This window comes from Poeciliopsis prolifica, unplaced genomic scaffold (assembly GCF_027474105.1).
Source record: "Poeciliopsis prolifica strain line A6 unplaced genomic scaffold, Auburn_PproV2 SCAFFOLD009, whole genome shotgun sequence".
Lineage (NCBI taxonomy): Eukaryota > Metazoa > Chordata > Actinopteri > Cyprinodontiformes > Poeciliidae > Poeciliopsis > Poeciliopsis prolifica.
The window spans coordinates 1294022-1308670 of NW_026562384.1; the positions used below are offsets into that span (position 1 = coordinate 1294022).

General features: G+C 40.7%; 2 protein-coding genes across 4 annotated transcripts; both read right to left on the bottom strand.

Moving 5' to 3' along the window:
* Positions 1–2905: 2905 nt before the first annotated feature.
* On the bottom strand, positions 2906–9511 carry LOC129362835 (caspase-3-like). Of its 2 annotated transcripts, none has more exons than XM_055034600.1 (7): positions 9404–9511; positions 7625–7699; positions 7023–7159; positions 5850–5978; positions 3994–4169; positions 3746–3860; positions 2906–3669 (listed from the first exon to the last, which is right to left on the bottom strand). In XM_055034600.1, the coding sequence occupies exons 2-7, from the start codon at positions 7693–7695 to the stop codon at positions 3437–3439; spliced, it is 861 nt and encodes a 286-aa protein (XP_054890575.1). In that variant the 5' UTR covers positions 7696–7699; positions 9404–9511; the 3' UTR covers positions 2906–3436. The 2 variants fall into 2 exon arrangements, with proteins under 2 accessions (XP_054890575.1, XP_054890574.1); XM_055034599.1 differs by having other exon boundaries at positions 7023–7162.
* A 182-nt stretch (positions 9512–9693) lies between these two features.
* cenpu (centromere protein U) lies at positions 9694–14062 on the bottom strand. 2 transcript variants are annotated; one of them, XM_055034597.1, is made up of 15 exons: positions 13965–14047; positions 13784–13822; positions 12856–12904; positions 12714–12780; positions 12395–12596; positions 12174–12314; positions 11904–11982; positions 11457–11552; positions 11305–11377; positions 11131–11218; positions 10962–11040; positions 10712–10801; positions 10563–10624; positions 10300–10456; positions 9694–9863 (listed from the first exon to the last, which is right to left on the bottom strand). In XM_055034597.1, the coding sequence occupies exons 4-15, from the start codon at positions 12778–12780 to the stop codon at positions 9759–9761; spliced, it is 1239 nt and encodes a 412-aa protein (XP_054890572.1). In that variant the 5' UTR covers positions 12856–12904; positions 13784–13822; positions 13965–14047; the 3' UTR covers positions 9694–9758. The 2 variants fall into 2 exon arrangements, with proteins under 2 accessions (XP_054890572.1, XP_054890571.1); XM_055034596.1 differs by lacking the exon at positions 13784–13822 and having other exon boundaries at positions 13965–14062.
* Between the last annotated feature and the right edge of the window lie 587 nt (positions 14063–14649).

Here is a 14649-nt window from a genome sequence, read left to right on the forward strand (position 1 = left end):
ATCTTTGAACTGGATTTCATTTTCGCTTCCTCAATTCTCCCTCCTCTCACACGTACCCACCGCAGCCCTTTTTTCTAACGCGCCCGGTGCCAGAAACGAAACTAGAAACTTCTCACAGCCGTGCATATAGGTTTGTGCAAGGCCAAGCAGCTGCAGCAGTTATTGAGAAAATGCATTTGGGTTTTATTTTCCAGAGTGCGCAACTGAAAATCATCTGTGGTTGCTGCTGTTGGAAAGGGCCAGAAAAGGGTTTCATGCATCTTTTTTTTTTTTTTATGAAACCGAATGTAGATGAAGCGTACAGCTGAAGAAAATGAATCTGTTGAAAAAAATAACAGCAACATTTTTAAAAACAAAACAAAAAAATGAATTATTTAAAAACAAAACAAAAAATTGGTATAAAATAAATGCATAAAATACAAAGTCAATGTTTAGATTTCAATTTCAAATGTCTTAAATGTTGGCGATGAGCAGTTTATGCAAACATTGAGACTTCACAAAAGCAGATTTGCAATATTTCTAAATGAATACATAAAACTTTTCGAATGAACGATGAAGCTGTTAGCATCCCTGATTTAAAAAAAATAGTCATCTAAAATAGCTTCATATTTTATTCCAGTAATCTTACACAAATATTGCTCCCTAATATATGAGGAGATTCCAACAACAATATGATCATTACTTGATTACCCATGACATTTCACAAAGTTGGAGAACAAACAGATTGTCATTCCTTTTTGCACATTTAGATCCTGGGTCCTCTTTTTTGCTCTCCTCTCCTCAGTTTACACCAAAAGATTTCGGTTTAGGTTTAAGGGCTGAGATTGTTCCGGAAGAAAGACCAGGTTGTCTGATGAACCATTTTAAAACTGATTTGGTTTATGTTATCAATTTTTTGGTTTTTGAACAAAGAATCCGGCCCTGAGCACCACAGACCCTCTACTCTGCTTACTAGTGTTTCCTTTGTTGTTGCTGTTGTTTTTTCATTTTTATCTTCTTTTCAATGCTCAAAGCGATTTCCACAGGGAAGCTCGATTAGAATCTCACCGGGTGAAAATGTAAGTTTTGAAGTCCAAGCAGATTTTGCTTGAACTCCTGGGAATTTTATATGGATTGTAGATAATACACATAATTTCTGTTCCCACTATAGAGAAAACAACATGTTGCATTGAGGAACAGAGAGTGACTGTGTCAGGACGTGTTGGGTATCCACTCCGTATTGCTTCACCCCTTGGTTCGCCACAGGCAGGGAGTATCTGTTTGTGCCAGGCATGTTCTGCAGGCGACGCTCTGGGCACAGTCTGAATGTCAACAGGAAAAGTTTGGTCATGTAAGCTGATTTAGGAGAGGAGGATTTATTTACAGTATTTGGGAAAGGTGCAGATTTTTACAGGGCATGTTAATGTGTGTGAAGAGGATTCTGGAAGTGTATATATATACATATATTTATAAATATTGTTCACTTCACTTGTTCCTGAAACAAGTGAAGACCTGCTCTAAAACTTCCAATAGCGTCCTCTAGAGGCTGCAGGCTCACATTGATTATTCATTTGTTTATTTATGATTTCTCATGGAATGCAAATTCTTCTGAATCACATTTCATACACACATTGACAAGTGCAGTGCAGTGGCGTAAAAAAAAAGAGGGGTATGACCTACCCATGGGGGCGCTGGGTGAGAAGGGGCGCCAGAACGATGATGGCAGAACGTTTGTTTCTGGCGCACTACTTATTTATTTCTTCATTTGATTTGTGTTGCTGTCTGGTGACAATGAGCTAAAGATGGAGATCCTGAAAACAAATAAAGGAATAGGAAACAAGGATAAAGATTTTCAAAGTGGTAGATGCACAGCAGGTCAGTTATATCAGTCTCTCATGAGGAGGCTTCCAAATATTCATGTTACCTTAAGTTACTAGTTAAATCACAGCACGTCTTCCAACGGTGTTCAAACAGCAAAAATAGAAACATTTTCCCATGTTTCAATTTTAAATGATGGATTCATTCCAGTAAACCGTAATAAAGCCATTGAAAACCTGAAAGAGAACCTTGTTATATTGGGCCTCAGAACACATGACAGCATCCTCTGGCTCAGAAACACAGCAAGCAAAGAAAAACTGGCTTCCAATGTTATTTGATTCACCAACTGTCTTAAATCATCCGCCTCATTCTTACAGGGAATCACCAAATCTCCTCGACAATGGAAAAATAATTTATTGGATTAATGTGAAAGGCAGCTGAAACGCTGCGCTACATGCTAAAAGAGTCATATTTCTGGAACAACTCAGAGCTGAAATATTTGTTTTCAGAACAAGTCCGTTCCAGGAAGACAAAAAGGGCAAACAGCTGGAGTTCCAAGAAAGCGTGTTCCAGGATGTTGCAAGTCCCAACAGGTTTTTTTAGGAAAACTAGATGCTTCTGACATGTGTTATGAGCTAACTTAGGAATTGTGTTCATGGAATTGTGAGTTGAAAGATAATTCCTTTGAGATTAGCGCTGAACTTATTGAAAGGATTTAGATGTGACATGATGGATTAACCACTGCCCTCTACACATCTTAATGAAAACAGTTGCCTATGACTCCATCTAACAGTATTTATCTAATGATCTAGAGTTTAAAGGATATTTTCTGTTTATTACAGTGTTAAAATCAGTAGTAGAATTATTAAGTGGCTGTTAATTCTGGCAGTCAGATTGAAATTGTAATCAAACCAGGGGGAATGTCTCTTTAAGGACCTGGAAAGTTACAGCAGGCTGTAATAAACCGCACTGGAAACCATAAAAAGCCTGAGCAGCTAAAGCCGATAACCGTCTTGTGTTCATTAATCAAAGTGAAAGCAGTTCTACGATAATTTGGAGAAAACAAAGACATTTTAACGACAAAGATAACCCGAGTAAAAACAAAATACACGTTTTCAAATCATTTTATTTATTAAAAGGGAAAATAAACTATCATGACCAACCCGCCTCCGTGTGATAGATGTGGAAACAGTGATTGCGCCCCAAATCTAAGACCTGAATGTACATCATCATTTTCCTCATTGTCCTGCTTCATAATAGTGTCCAAAGGTTTTAACAGTAAGAACTGATGGTCAGTCAATCTCCTTCAGGATGCTTTGGTAGAGAGCAAACATTCATGATTCTATCAAATTCTGGAGGTTGTCCTGGTTCTGAAGAAGCAAAACTGGCCCGTACCATCACACAACCACCGTCATATTTCACTGTTAGTCTGACGTTCTTGTGCCGTGTTGGTTTTACTCCTGAAGGTGAACCGCCTCTGCACAATAGGCCTAATAGTTTATTTTTAAAAAAAATACATGATTGATGTGATTTTTCTGAAATCTTAAAAAAAAACAGTCTAATTTTGTTTCTACTCTAAATAAAATAATAAATACTTTGAAAGTATGTTCTACATCCCAAAGGGGAACACTTTATGAATTCATTTAGTTGAGAAGTAAAAGTCTTTGGTCAGCATTGACACAACACAGGGGATTTGCTTTTTTCCACTATATCCAGGCAAGTTGGAAGAAGATTCAAAGTGGAACGCCACCTTGTGGTTGACTCGCGTCATGATCTGCATCAGCTCCAGCTTTCCACCGTACTCGGCCAGACTTTCACACAGTGACTGTATGAACCAGGAGCCGTTGGTGGTGTTTCTCCAGGAGTAATAGCCTGTCAGGTGGAGTGACGAGTTAGAGGGGAGGTTCAGGTAAGAAAGTTGAAGAGAAATTCAATGAGATTAAGTTACCTGGAGCACTAGAGTACGCGTACATGAAGTCTGCCTCCACAGGAATCTTCTCAGACGTTTCGTCTACCGCGGTGTCCGTCTCTACGCCGTCGTCAAACTCTGTACCTCTGCACGCCTGGGACGCGAAGAACGACGAGGTGAAAGAAAGAGAGAGATGAAAAACAATCAGATTCACTCGATTCCCCCTCCACACTCCCACGATAACTCCCACAAAGCATAGCATTTTCAGCTAATGAACTGTAGCTGACCTGTATGAAGAAGAGCTTTGGTTTTCCCACCAGACTCATGCAATGACGTCCTTTGATGCAATTGATCAGCTTTTCAAGCTTTTCGGACCGATCTGTGCCGTAAATCATCTCCTGGTCTCCATGGCTGAGCAGCACACACACAAACGAGGCGTTCTGACTGTGGTCCTCCTCAGCCACTGCACACAGAGCGACACAAGCCCTTACACCAGGGCATTTCTGGATATTTGTGAACCAAATTATATTAATTAATATCATTTGCAAGCCACAACTCTGTAGATTGTTACAAATTCATCCGTAACAATCAGATACAGATGAATTTGTGTCTGATTGTCTGGTAAAATGAGAGTTTGAGGTTCTTCCTAGAGTCAGCGTTGATCGTAGCACCGGTCACATTTTGCCGTTGCTGGCAGGATGAGGTGGCCCAGCGAGACCAGGAAGATGAAGCTATGCTGTTAGTCAATAGACGGCAAATTATTCTTGTTCTGCCATTTTAGTTCTTTGTCAGTGCATCAGTGTTATTGTTATGGCATAAGCATAAACTATTGACAGCGTCTGACAGAAGTTTAACACTTAGCAGGGTGTTTAAGACTGTTTCTTTAAGTTATGGTAGAATGAAGAGCAACTAAACCTTTTAGAAGCTTGCCACAAATCTGCTTATGGTGCAGAAACAATATTTACAGCGTTTATTAGGCAGTAATTTACTCCAACGTGGTGGATAACAGCTTATGAACAAAAGTCAGACAACTGGTTACCCATCCTGATCATAACGTATCATTTGCTTCAATGTCTCCTTCTGCCAGGGATGCTAGAGCACCTGGCTCTTTTTCCTCTGGACAAAAACAGTTTTTATTTCTGTTTTTGTTATCATTTGCAGTGTATAGTGCCCAAAGTATCATTTCTGGAAATAAAAGCCAGAAATCCTTACTAGTGCCCCACATTCTTGTAATTCTGTCCAACACAAATTTGAAATCACTTCTCAGAGCTTGTAGATGTTCATCTAAGAATCTAAGGACAGTTTCTGTCATCGATCACACTGACTACATGCAGAAGAACTTATATTTTGCGCTGTTGTATAGATATACTCTGTTCTGTTGTTTCCAACATGTAAAGTACTGAACAAAACTAAACATCTGCATCAGACAACATCTGGCTACTGATGATCGATAATTGGTGCTTAAGCTGCGTTTGTAAAAAAAATCTCACACCCTTAAGTCAGCCAGCAGTTCCATGTGGCGCATAAGGTATCCTTTCTTCCCACTTTAGCGCCTCAACATGTCTGTGCATACCACTACCCCCCCTCTCTAAAAAGTGACCTCAAGGTTCCCAGTGTGGTTGAGATCTGGGAGGTCAAGAATGTCTGCATCCTGCTCTTTGAGTCACTTTGCTATCACTCTTAACTTGTGACAAGTTAAGAACGCTGGAAAATCCACGTTTCTTCACCAAAGTGCTCCAGGGTTCGTGGGTGAAGCTGATCATGGAGGCTGCTCTGATCCAGCACCTTGTTCAGAACTGTGATTAAGCTCAATTCCTTGAACAAAAGGCAACACCACACACTGACAGATGAGAGATCTACCAGAGTAAAAAACATTGCAGAAGTTTTATAAGCCACACAGAACATTAGTCTGTCATGTTTGCTGTAAAGAGAAGCAGCTTCTTTGTGGCTGTTTTGTAACAAAGCTACAGTCTAAAATGTTCCCACCAACTCAGCACTGGCCTGTGATGCACAGTTGACAAAGCTGAACATGCAGGACACATGGAAGAAGATACTTTGGTCAGTCTGAGGCACAAGAGTACACCCTGATGAAAACGATTCCTCTTGTGACTTAAACGAATCGGAGTTGATCAGCTTTAGTTACCTGCTTTCATCCGTTTTATTATGTCATCCATGGTCTGGTCATTCAACAATCTGATCTTGTAACCCAGTTTAGTGAATGTCTTAGCAACATTAGCAGCGTCAACATCGGTTCCATTTCGGCAGCTCATTCCTGAAGGAAGATAAACAGGAAATCCGCTTAGCGTCTGGACAGCAGCTCGATGGAGCCAGTGTGAGATCTGTGGCCTGCATTTCATGACATTTTGAAAATCGCAGAATTTCCAAACACACCACAACAGGGTGAGTTCACACACACATTGTGTTTGATGGATTTTATTGAAGGCTTCTTTCGTTAGAGCAAAGGATAAAAAAAAAAAAAGAAATGAATGAATCCAAGCAAGAGTAAATATCTATTAATATAAAATGAGATTAAACGTATATGTTTTAACACATCTTTAACTACTTTTTCCATCTTGTTTCAAGAAAGCAGATTTTTTTTTAAAAGCGAACATTTTAAGGAGAAGTTATTCTTATGTCATATTTCTGGCTCAATTCATACATTAAATGACTCGGGCTGGTAAATCGGATTTCTTTGTCTTCATTGATGAAGCAAATGTAATTAATCAACTTGTGCCGAGACTCTGAGGCCATATCTGGGCAGCGTGTTGTTAAAACAATGAGCAAAGCCAAGTGTGAAGAGTTTAAGAAAGTAGAAACAGGAGGAAAAATGTTAAATAAAACAAAAACCTCAAAGATCTGACTGACCAATCTATGTGAACCGTGTGCCTTGAATGATACAATAACATGCAGGTCCAAGTTAGGTGAATAAATGAGAAGAAAAATAATTAACTGATAACTATAACACCAACATATATAAACACACACAACACAAGACATTTACATAAGAAGATCATAATAAAACCTGACTTCTTGACACAGTAAAAATAAATTGTAATGATAACAGAAGTAGTTTAGAAAAATAATCTGTGGTCTAAAATATGAGTAAGGCAGCTTTAATCAGAGATAAAAACTTGTTCAAAGTTGATTTATATTTAAGCTTTTGGTGAGACCTGAACAAAAATAATCATAGCTCAATATTTTTATTTTAGGATCAAACTTTGAAAATAAAAAAAAAATCAAAATAAAAAATGAAGGTAAAGTGTGATTACTTAAGAACCAGTGTCCTTTTTAGTGACAAACATGATCTATATCCTACCAGTGTTTTTGTGGAAGTTCTTGTTGTTGATAATGAGGCAGACGCCCATGCAGGGATAGTCCATTCGGTAGCAGAAAAGGTCAGAGGGAGAACCTGAGCTGTTATCATCATCAGCTGCTGCTGGAGCTGTGCTGCTGCTGCTGCACACATGGAAACACACAAAGACTCCTGAGGCTGTTTCACTCAAACCAGAAGTACTTGTGCATCACCACATGCTGTGGTGCCTTAGGGGATCACGCAATCCACGTTTGGAGGCCTTGAGTTCTCGACGCGGCCGTCGCAGGTTTGATTCCCAGACCCGACCATATTTGTCTTCTCACCTCTCTTTGCCCCCATTCCTGTCAGCCTACTTTCATATAAGGGACACTAGAGCCCACAAAATAAAAAATAAAAAAACACTAAATAATAATGATATGACAAAAGTGGAAATGGCTTTCAACCTAGTTTAACATGAACAGAAGCTGGATATAAAAAGTTCCCTATCAGTCGAACTTGGTTTCTGTGGAAAGCAGGATGAACTGGCACTGATAGCAGTTTACGTTCATAAAGGGGAGAGAGGCCTGGAAAAAACACCAGAAACAAAACAAAGAAACAGTCGCTACCTTTTCAGAGAGAATTTAGAGGCGTCCACGGTGTCTTTAGCCTGGTCTCTGTGTTTGCCATTCTCCGCCATGTTCCTACAGACATCAGCAGACAAAAATAATCAGCAAAGGAGAAATCAGAGCAGAAGATAAGGGACAACATCTAGGAGTCTTATTTCCTGCTGAGAAGCAGCGATTTTTAGAATCACTCGAGTGGAACTGTCTTGGAAACGGAGAAAATTTCCCTTGTGTCTTCTGAAGCAGAATGTTCCGGACAAACTTCACCGGGTTTCATCTGACAATGTAGAAGACCATTAAACTACACATAATAGAAACAAGTTTAACATAAACCTGGTGCAAATGATCTCTTATTAATTATTTAGTGAACTTATACAGTGAATATATAAAACAGATCAGTAATATGCATTATGTGTTTATTCCCTTTTGCTTTGAAAGACCTCAATAAAACCCAGTGAAGCCGACGGTTTAATGTCAAAAGCTCAAAGTCCCTCTGTGTGTGTTCACTGATGTCATTATAAATGCAGCCAGCAGGTCCTGCAGATTCCCGCTAGACACATGTGGATTTTAAGACCTCGTGTTAGAAAGGTCCAGTCAAAGCCCAGATCAAGATCCACTACAGACAAGACTTAGAAAAAAAATATTGTTCACAGACGTTCTCCATCCAGTTTGAACTCGAGAGAAGTTAAAAAAAAAAGAAGAAGAATCTGCGAGAAGCATACCCCAGAAAACTTTAGACGTCGGTGTTCTTACAGCAAAAAAGTGCTTTTACAAATGAGTCATTTGGGAGTGGTCCGAATACAAGCTCACGCCACACTTTTCAGATGTTTCCCATGCCAAAAATATGTTTGAAAACTGTAGCTTTCTCCTCCTGCTTCACAACAGGGCCCTATTTGTGTTTGTCAATCGCTTGTAGAAAACCAAATAGGAAGATGTAAACCAGCAAACAGCTTTTGAGGCTCTTTTTGCCTCTAACCTGCTTACATCTTTGTGTGTCTGAACACATTTAAACACGGATCATTCAGCCAGGTAGCCGCAGTGGTCTTATCTTATCCCTGCAGAAGATCGTTTGTTTTTAAGTTACCAGGTGTTTTTGTAGGAACATGAGTCATTGACGTGACAAGGAGTTTAATCTGTAATCTGCAGATCAGCTCCAGAATTTCAGTTCAGGAACATGAACCTTTAAAACCAGACACAGGCTGCGGACACAGTGCAGTTCCTGTGTCCGCTCTACAGAGCAGAGGCTTTTTTTCGTCACGCATTTGTTCAGCTGAAACAAACGTTGAATGTGTTGCTCTGAATTTTTTCAAGGCTCAAAGTCAAAGTAGCTACTATTTAAACACTCGGCGTTCACAGCTCTATATATACAGCAAATGCTAAGTAAAAAAAAAAAAAAAAAAAAAAAAAAACGAAAATGAAAATAATTTATCCAACAGGTATGAATCACTTTATAGCTGCGTAATCACACCAAGCCCAGTTTACAGTAAACGATTGGATAACATTCGGGGAACCATTAACGTGACTATCTTTCGACGTCATACTGGAACAAGCGACAATTAACAGGTCATTTATTAATAGGTCATTTGTTAACAGGTCATTTGTTAATTCCTCGCGAGGAGCCAGGCACCCAAAAGACTTCCTGTGTTCTGCTGCTGTACCAAACTGTCTGGAACACCCACCTTATCGATACAGCTGGACCACACGCGACTAAACACCTCAGAGGTTTCCGGCTCTTTACCGTCGACAACAACAACACGCTCACGATAGTCACCTTGAACCTACCTTTTGCAGAGACGCGTGGTAGAAGCGCTATATAGAATGTGTGTGAACTTAAAGACAAAATATAGTTGTTCTTTTCTCGAGGGTATAAACCTGACTTTCAGCAAATCAGAGACGCTGCATCTCTGATTGGCTGTGAAAAAAAAGGGACGGACAGAAGCTGATTGGCTGACTAAGCGCTCGCGGTTAACCTTGATTTAACCGAGTAGTTTCAAGTCATTTCACCTCTATATTCTCTATATTCTTATGTCACCAGTACTGATATAATTAATCATACTAAATCCACTGAAACATATTGAAAAGCCGCATTTATTGAACATGTTTATCTTACATTATAGTTACATACAAAAAATGCTCATTATTTGCGAGCCGTCTTCTTAGCCTGGACTTGACTGGGAGGATGAACTGGTCTCTGAATCAGCTTTGTTTCCAACAACAGAGCCGGTAAACTGGATGCTCCAAACTGCAACAAAAGAAATAAAATGTCCCATCACTTATGCCTCAAATATGATAATCCATTATGATATAAAAGGCAACTAAATATAAAATTGTTCCTTCTGATGAACACAAAAATCTAGTGAATGCTTAACTCTTCGGCAACCGGCCTTAATGGGTAAAACGCCCTCTATTAATTTTTTTTATTATTATCACAGAAGTATAATCCAAAACTGAATGTTTCAGTAGGACAAGGGTGAAAAAGAGAACAAAGCAAAGATGCATTATTTGACAACTGTTTTCTAGTACTCCTAATAATTACAACCTAAACATTTCAGAGTGAGAATACGACAGTCTTGACAGCTGACGTCTTCACCACCGGGGATACAAATGTGGTGGTCACCGTTTTCACAGAAAGTATCTAAATCTCGCCGTCTATCGTCAGCATCCCGCTGCGTTTCTACCGTCTCTTTCTCAGCGGGGTGCTTGCGTCTGTAGGCCAGGTAACGCGTGGTCAGCTCCCTGACGTCGCGGAGGAACGCTCTGCCTCTTCTGAGATCGACTAGTCTCTGCTGGAGCTCCGCTTTCTCCTTCTCCAGCAGCCACAGCTGCCTCTCTGCCCTGCATGACCAAACCCCGACAAGAGGAATTCACAAACTCCAACACTGTGCACAACGTCCCTTCAAAAACGACACATGGAGAAAAAATCTAATTATTAGATGTTTACCTCGTTAGCTCGTGTTTGGCGTTCAACAGTCTCCGAGTCTTCGTTCGAATCAGAGAGCCCACCTGCCGAAACAGAAGCCGCAAAGAACCGATCAGCTTGTCACCAGCAAGCCTCCCTCTAGATGCTAGCGGCTAGCAGCTAGCCACTACCTGGAGTTGCTGGATGTCACGCTGCAGAAGCATGAATGTTACCTTTATGTTCTCTCTTTTCAAAGACCGGAAGTCCTTCAGAGATGAGATCTGAGGAAGAAAAGAAACTCAAAGAATGCATCTGGTATTTTCAAACAAGAGTCACATTTTCAGATTTATTGGGGATTAATCGTGACATCGTGTTTAGTCTTTGAGACTGCGTGCCAAAGTGTTTGCGCGTGTGATGGAGAAGCGATGTCGCAGGGCGAACCTGTTCCTCCAGATGAGCCTTCACGTTGTTGGCGAAACAACCGACAGACTCTCTGACTCCCGCCGACTCCACCGTCTCGCTGGAAACCGGTGCACAAAAGAAGTGAAAGAGGCTCTTGATGCAAAGTGAAAGAGTTGGTTTGCAGGTTGCGGCATGTGGGCAATTTTACCTGTACTGCTGGCAGAAATCCAGCACGGCATCCAGCACCACCTCTAACTGGGATCCTCCCCGGCCGCCGACAGCTCTGGCATCTTTAGCTGCAAATATTCACATCTACAGCTCAATACGAGCACACTGGAGCTTGGAAACATGTTTGGTTTTTACTTGAAAATCTTCAACATACTCTTATCTGATGAGGACTTTCTTCCCAAACTGAGCTGTTTACTCAGGCGTTTAGTCGTCACTGGACTCGGATGCTGGAAAATGACAAGCAAAAAATGGAAACGGTCATACGAACGTCATGCTGCTGCTTTCAGGCAGAACATGGATTCATACCCAAACGCTGCCTTCATCATTTTCCTCATCAGAGGAAGGGAGCTTCCTGCTGTTCCTCCTGCGATTCCTCCGAGCTCCATCAGAGTCAGACTCCTCCTGGAGAGACAAAAAAAATAAATAAATAAGTTGTGTGAACAGCATTTATTCTCCAGACTCTGTCATTTTTAATGTACCAACACAAAACTTTTGTAGAAATGTGGAGAGGTTCTGTGTTTGTCAGGGTTTTCCCCCTGTCCATCATAAGCCTGGCGGGCCACCAGGCTTTACTTGTGCCCCCCACCAGGCTCAGCATTGCTTATTTAAAATGTTAGCATTTTGTAGTTGCTGTTCAGGTATTGATCTTCCAGTCTTCCAAAACCACACAATTATCAAGTGATATTTTCAACTTTCCTGTCAACTTTCCCTCACCGATCCTGCTTTCAAATATCGTCTTCTAACAATCTTTACCTCAGACTCTGAAGTCCTCTCGTCAGCTGATTCGCTCGCCGTCTCGCCCTCCTCCTCCAGCTGCTGCCTCTGTGCCGGTCTGGAAGGGAAAGATTCCGCCTTCAGGAAGACATCGCAACATGGCTCCTCTATTGACCCTTTAACAACGTTTTTACCAACACTGCACTGAGAAGTAGCTCATATGAAAAGCCCAGCAGATGTTCAGTTACACCAGGTGTTTGCTATTTGCTGCTGGCTAGTCTAGAGGAGTCTTTCCGTTAGCGCTCTGACCTTCCAGCAGACGTCCTTCCCGGGGCCTTCCTCATCGCAACAGGCTTCTTCCCACTCAGACGCCGGCTGGTCGTGGACTGGGTCGTTTTGGACCTCTCCGCTGTCTCGCCCGGCTGCCTTTGTGCTGCTCCCTTTTGTTGCCTGATTGTTGGCCGATGAGCAACAGATCTGAACTGTTGCCAAAATGATGTGGAATACAGGAACAAAGCGCCGAACGTTACCTGGCTCTTCCCTTCCCTCCTGTATCAGTCCTGCTCTTCTTCTTCCTCTCCTCATCCTCGCCTACTGAGACTTTTCTCTTCGCAGCAGCTCCCTGCTTTTCCACAGGAGCAATTTTTCCTCTTTGACCTCGGTTTTTGTCCAACTGTCCCTCCTCCTGGACATCCAAGTGCTCCTCCAAGGCAGTGCTGTGAAGAGGGTTGCCTAGGGAACAGATCCGATAAAGGTTTGGCTTTCAATGGGTAAACAAAACTAATTTCACACACGAATTTGGGAAAATGGGTTGAATTTGTTGGTTCAGTAACATGGGGGGACACCCACTGTCATTCCGCTCCAGTCCTTCAAAGAAGCTGGCTTGGTCCACAGCAGACGGACTGGTGGACTCCATCTAGTTAGGACATAAACGACAGGTTTATAATTCAGGTTTACAGTTTGATAAGACAGCGTTTAGGGACAAACTCACCTGGCTCTCGAGCTTCTGGCCCGGAGGCACTTTGGTCCCTCGGCTCTTTCTGGCGCCGCAGGAACGAGAAAACAGAGACGTGCCTTAATTTTACAGCTTCAACAATCTGCCGTGATCTAAATTTATTTAATTGTGCTTTCTAAGGCTACAGAGTGCTTCATGTTTACTTGTTGCGCCAATGAAATGGACAAGTTTCCAAGTCAAACACCAAAGAATCAGATTTTTCTAATCATTAAATGTAGCAAAACTGAGTAATCATTTTTCACTTCAAACACCAACTGAAAGTGTCTTCATAATGCAAATCCAGTTTTTTGAAAGTCAGCAAATAACAGAAGACATGTTTAGGTTGATCATCTAATTTCTTAAGTTTCTGTTAACCTACTGAAAGAGTTTGCAAATAAAAATGAAGTAATTTTAAAACAGGCCTATGAAATCTAAACCCATTTTGAAGAGAAATTGTGCTTGCAACGATGCCTTAAAAGTGAACATAACAATAATAATAAATTATAGAAAAGGCAGCTTTCAGTTTTAAAAGGTCATCAACCGAACAAATGTCTCTCTGCTTTACAAGGATCCAGCTGCATTTAATCATCTGCAGGTTAATTTTAAGTGACCTGGATTGGATTACTATAACACCATTTTAGAGCAACTTTATTGTGAAACACTTTGTCAACCATATTAGTAATAATAAATACACATTATTTATAATATTTTCACTTTCTGAACCTTAACTTCCGGACCAAGCAGCTGGTTGGACCGTCCCACTGACAGCCTTTTCTTTCACGGCTTGTGAATTAGAGCGCCCTCTAATGGCGTTAATAGTCATTGAAATCTCAGCTTAGTAAACTAAATAAATGTGACTCGGTACCGGGTCGAATAACCCGTTCCAGCTTTAACTAAACATTTAAGTTACATATTATATGCTAACCTTAATGTCGTGACGTTCTGTAACAAAACGTATTCAATCCTAATATGAGAGAAACAGAGCATTATTTTTCTATTAACGGCTTCAGTATTTTTATTACCGAGTTTTCGAACAACAAAAAGTGGACATATTATGACATAAAACAAAACCAAACCGCTTCGGCGGATCGGTGTCATGTCCTCACCTCACTTTCTTTAGTGTTTTGTTGACGCCGTTAGCTCGACCTGGAGTAGCGGCTTCCCGCTAAACAGTTCGAGCTCCGGACGGAACCATTCCGCAAACACCGGGGGGACTAGCGGAACATTTGAAAGGTGGGGAAGAGAGGGAAACTCTTGAAATTCGCAGCTTAAATAAAACCTCATATATTTTAAAAATAATGTGCAGTCAAAGCCTAGAAAGATGTTTTAAAAATAGGAGTGATTTAGGAAATTTATTTAAATATTGCAGTCGATCGCTCGAAATGTGAATATGGAAAGGTCCAGTCCTACGGAAAGCGGGAGGTCATCTCACCTTACTTCGCCATTTCAGAGCAACGCACTTCAACTATTGCGTGTGGTGATATTTTTGTTGGAATTTGAAAAAAAAATCGAATCCAATCATTTGATTGGACCTACTCTGGAAACGTTACACCTTTTAATTACCCCCTCAATTCTTAAAAACAACCAGGAGTTTAAAAGTCAACATGATTTTATTTTTAAAACAGAAGTAGAACAAATTTTAATTGCAACTAATTAAAGTCAATTTTAAGGAAATGAGATGATTTGGGGTTAATGTTTCCCTGTGACAAACCATCAAGATTTTTACAAGACAGAGATTGCAGAGAGGGTTGAATATTTCCAGTTAAATATCTCCTAATAAAGCTGATGCTG